General features: G+C 42.8%; 1 protein-coding gene across 1 annotated transcript; it reads right to left on the reverse strand.

Moving 5' to 3' along the window:
• Nucleotides 1–375: 375 nt before the first annotated feature.
• LOC113465651 lies at nt 376–2121 on the reverse strand. The gene is made up of 3 exons (XM_026820334.1): nt 1494–2121; nt 804–1414; nt 376–651 (listed from the first exon to the last, which is right to left on the reverse strand). Exons 2-3 carry the CDS (start codon nt 972–974, stop codon nt 376–378), a joined length of 447 nt encoding a protein of 148 aa, XP_026676135.1. The 5' UTR covers nt 975–1414; nt 1494–2121.
• Between the last annotated feature and the right edge of the window lie 2202 nt (nt 2122–4323).

The following is a 4323-nucleotide window of genomic DNA, read 5'->3' on the forward strand; positions in this document are numbered from 1 at the left end:
TGATTCCTTGGAGTCTGGTCTGTTTGTCCACTACTGTGGAAACGTAGGCTGGTCTTCAAGGACAACCATAGCATGGAGTCAATCCAGCATCTCAGAATACAATAACATAGAATTTATGTAGCTTACATGTTGCAAGCACAAGTTCATGAAGAGATTGTCGCGGTACAAGTTATTTGTTAGAAAGGTGCTCACAGAAGTTCTCTAATTAGCATAAAGTCACAACAAGTACATTAGGCTTACAGCAGACAGCCTACAGTAGTCAGCAGACAGTACAGCACAGCACCCATTAATCACTTGTGTGACAGCTTCTGGAAGCTACTGGCAGGTGTTATTTAGGTGTTCTTTGATGGTCTCCATATATAATTCTGGCACATTTCAATGTGTTGATGAATTGAAGCTTGGGTGACTGATTCCTTGGAGTCTGGTCTGTTTGTCCACTACTGTGGAAACTGAGTTTGTAGACTGAGCAGTTGAGGAAGCTGGATCATTGCTTAGGAGTAGACTCCCTCTAAAGCTCTCTGCCATGATGAGCTCATCTTTTTCCTTCAACACAGCCTCTAGTTTACATACAAGTGCATTAATCACTTGTGTGACAGCTTCTGGAAGCTGCTGGCAGGTGTTATTTAGGTGTTCTTTGATGGTCTCCAGTTCCTGAAGATCATCATAGCTGGTTGAGTGCAGGTTATCCATTCTTTGAAGTTTGATGGCTCACAAGTGCATTAATCACTTGTGTGACAGCTTCTGGAAGCTGCTGGCAGGTGTTATTTAGGACAATTTAGGTGTTCTTTGATGGTCTCCAGTTCCTGAAGATCATCATAGCTGGTTGAGTGCAGGTTATCCATTCTTTGAAGTTTGATGGCTGGATTTAGCAGAGGGTTTGGGCCCCTTTGGACAGCTGAAGTTGATCCAGTGGATCCTGACTGTACATCCATCGCACTGGATGTCAGAGGGGAATTGTTCTGGTTCCCGAACATATTGAACGATCACCAGAACTTGAACACAAGGGAGTCACAAGGAAGGACCCGTTATGACTACCCTGATATCACACACTTGTAACACGTTTAGAGTACATACTTTGGTGCATGGTGCAGAATTCTTTTTCTGGTGCTCTCTCTGTTCTCTGAGCATCTCTCGTTCTATCACTGCTTTTTCACACATCTCTTTTGCCAAATTGGCTTCATTTTCCAATTTTTTGAGAAGATATTTGTGAGCCTCGGAATCCTGTTGTGATTGTTGCTTTACTCGTTTGCATCTGGCATCAAATTCGTCCACTATCAGCTCCTGTTTCTTTCCTCTCTTTCTAGTGCATACCATAAATGTAAAAAAAAAAAGAAAAAAAAAATCAAGTGTGCAAAAGGCTAGGCCTAGACGAGGGAGATGGAGCCCTAAATGGGATAGGTATATTGAGATATACCTCTCTATCAAGTGTGCAAAAGGCTAGGCCTAGACGAGGGAGATGGAGCCCTAAATGGGATAGGTATATTGAGATATACCTCTCTTGTAGATGGCCATATGATGATTCCACCCCCTCTTCAATATAAATTGCAATCCTTGTAACGTTGTGGAAGTACACTGTTGGATGGTAGCTGGCGGGTTAAATTGTTCAAGAAGTGTCCATGTCTGTAACTGGGTTCAGTTACATTTTATTGCCAGTTTCAAAGTATGTGCTGAACAAGTGCAGTGGTCGGACTGTTGCACAGCACGAACCATATTTCTGGCATTATCACTGACTTATTCCTGTTATACTCATTCAATATCGTTAGCATCCGCAGTCAAAGCTTGTAGATATGTATCATTTCAACTTTGTTGATCTTTGAGCGACTGGAGTGAATCCCTCTCACAATGGTTATTACCATGGCCATTGTGGGATATTTTTCCCCTGACAGTTGTTCAGTTACCTGTACGAAAATGTTCAACAGGTTTACGCAGTCTTCCATAATGACCCACTCATCATGATTGAGGAAGAACAAGATGCTCTGTTGTCCTCAGTTGGATTCCATCGGAATCCTTAAAATGCCGGATTTCGATGTCCAGATTTTACTGGAGCAGAGAATCCACATCAGTGGAAAAGGAGGAGGAAGAAGGTTGAGACGCTGGCACCATGTCAACCAAAATATGGCTCCAGGGACTAAAAAAAAACTCTTCATTTCTGCTGACGTTGTTGGAGGTGATAAAACCCTTCCAGTTGTTTGTAGATATTGTTGGTTAGTGGAAGCTGCTGCTTCTTCATAGAACTCTTCTGTGAAGTACTTTTCAAAATGCTGAATAGATGTCAGCAATGGTGCATCCATAAATTCAGTTCTACTGTTTGGTGCAGTAGTTTAAATTTTCTCCAAGAAAATTTTAATTTTAAAAAAGGGAGTGCCTACAGGTCTGGATGTTTTTATTTTGATACCAAAGCGTCCGAAACCTCATAAAGTTAGCAACACTGTGATGGCTCTCTCACCGACAGTTTTCAGCATATAGCAAGGGTCAAGAAAAACCCAAATCTTGTCATTTGACAGAGGATGGGGAAAATGTGTTACTAAATTTTCAAGGTCAAATGAACACCCTTCGTTCATCGACTTCCTCTGCCGTTTTCAAGTCAAGGAAGCGCGCCGCCTCCATTGGATAAGTCCAAAGTGTAGTGACTTTGGACTTATCCAATGGAGTCAAGGTTGTTTGGTGTTGCTGGACATTATCCCAGATAATTTGATGATTTCTTTGGCATTTGTGTTTACACTTTTGTGGTATCTTGTTTGGCGGATGTTTTTATTTTGATACCAAAGCGTCCGAAACCTCATAAAGTTAGCAACACTGTGATGGCTCTCTCACCGACAGTGTTCCTGACCAATTTCAGCATATGGCAAGGGTCAAGAAAAACCCAAATCTTGTCATTTGACAGAGGATGGGGAAAATGTGTTACTAAATTTTCAAGGTCAAATGAACACCCTAGATTTGTAGCCATGCTGATATTGGCAGCAGCACCATCGAATGTGAGAGAAGCCACTATCACACCAGCTTCATGAAGCAGGGTCAAGCCCTGTTTTACAAGGGCTGCTAACTGTTCAGCAGAAACACCTGCTACAAAAAAGTATGCAATGGGATACTTCCACGAACCATTGATGCAATTCAGTAAAAATACTAGTGCCTCTTTGTCATGAGGTACACTGTCATGTGATATCTCCAAATATTTTTCAATTTTGGTAGACAGCCTGACAGGCTATCGGGATACATCAGGGTGCTTGTCCTTCCTTGACTTTCATGGAATTCCATTTCCATTTCCTTCTGTCAAAGTCCTGGTGATTCTGTGCTAACAGGATCTCTATTTCTGCTGCTTGAAGAGTTCGAACAAACTCTTCAGCAGGGGGAGTGTGTCACGGGTTCCGGGTGCGGTCGCGGGATCAGGGTTGGCACTATTGGAAGTAGTCATGAGGGTGTCCACTTGTCCAGCATGGTGCAGATTGATTTCTTTTTCTGGTGCTCTCTCTGTGTGTTAAATGTGAGTCACCAAATGACCGTTCATCGACTTCCTCTGCCGTTTTCAAGTCAAGGAAGCGCACCGCCTCCATTGGATAAGTCCAAAGTGTAGTGACGTCTAGGTTGTTTGGTGTTGCTGGACATTATCCCAGATAATTTGATGATTTCTTTGGCATTTGTGTTTACACTTTTGTGGTATCTTGTTTGGAGAAAATATGATCGAAATCTGTCTAGCTCTTCTATTGATAATCTCAGGGGTTTATTGGGATTTTGTTGGACGGAGTACCTGATAGTTTCCTCGACTATCTTTTCTTCCATTTCTTTTGTGAAGAAAAATGAAAAGAATTCAAATTAATGGAGTTACTATCCGTAGCAAACTATCAGATCCTACCCCCTCAGTACCTTACTTGAATATCAGACGGTTGGATTTGATTGTAGCCTCTATCGTGGATAGAATTCTACCCCCTCAGTACCTTACTTGAATATCAGACGGTTGGATTTGATTGTAGCCTCTATCGTGGATAGAATTCTGGCACATTCCAATGTGTTGATGAATTGAAGCTTGGGTGACTGATTCCTGGGAGTCTGGTCTGTTTGTCCACTACTGTGGAAACTGAGTTTGTAGACTGAGCAGTTGAGGAAGCTGGATCATTGCTTAGGAGTAGACTCTCCAGCAGCGGCCGAGGTGCTTGGGACGTTGGGCGGAACACTAGCTGGCACGGGACGATCGTCAGGATCGTCATCACTGCTTGAACTTGGAGTCTGAGCGGGTCGTTGAGATCGTCCACGACCACGGTTTGAGTCTCTGGCTTGAATTCTCTTGACAGAATCTTCCAGCTGCTGCTTATACGGTGAAGAGGTGAT

This window comes from Diaphorina citri, unplaced genomic scaffold (assembly GCF_000475195.1).
Source record: "Diaphorina citri unplaced genomic scaffold, Diaci psyllid genome assembly version 1.1 scaffold139, whole genome shotgun sequence".
Classification (NCBI taxonomy): Eukaryota; Metazoa; Arthropoda; class Insecta; order Hemiptera; family Psyllidae; genus Diaphorina; species Diaphorina citri.

What these genes read in the sequence shown, in the direction of transcription:
- LOC113465651 (XM_026820334.1), bottom strand. Translation starts at nt 974, where the DNA reads ATGTTCGGGAACCAGAACAATTCCCCTCTGACATCCAGTGCGATGGAT. An exon ending in CCAGCTATGATGATCTTCAG is followed by an intron (nt 652 to 803) that starts GAACTGGAGACC and finishes GATGATCTTCAG; the next exon opens with GAACTGGAGACCATCAAAGA.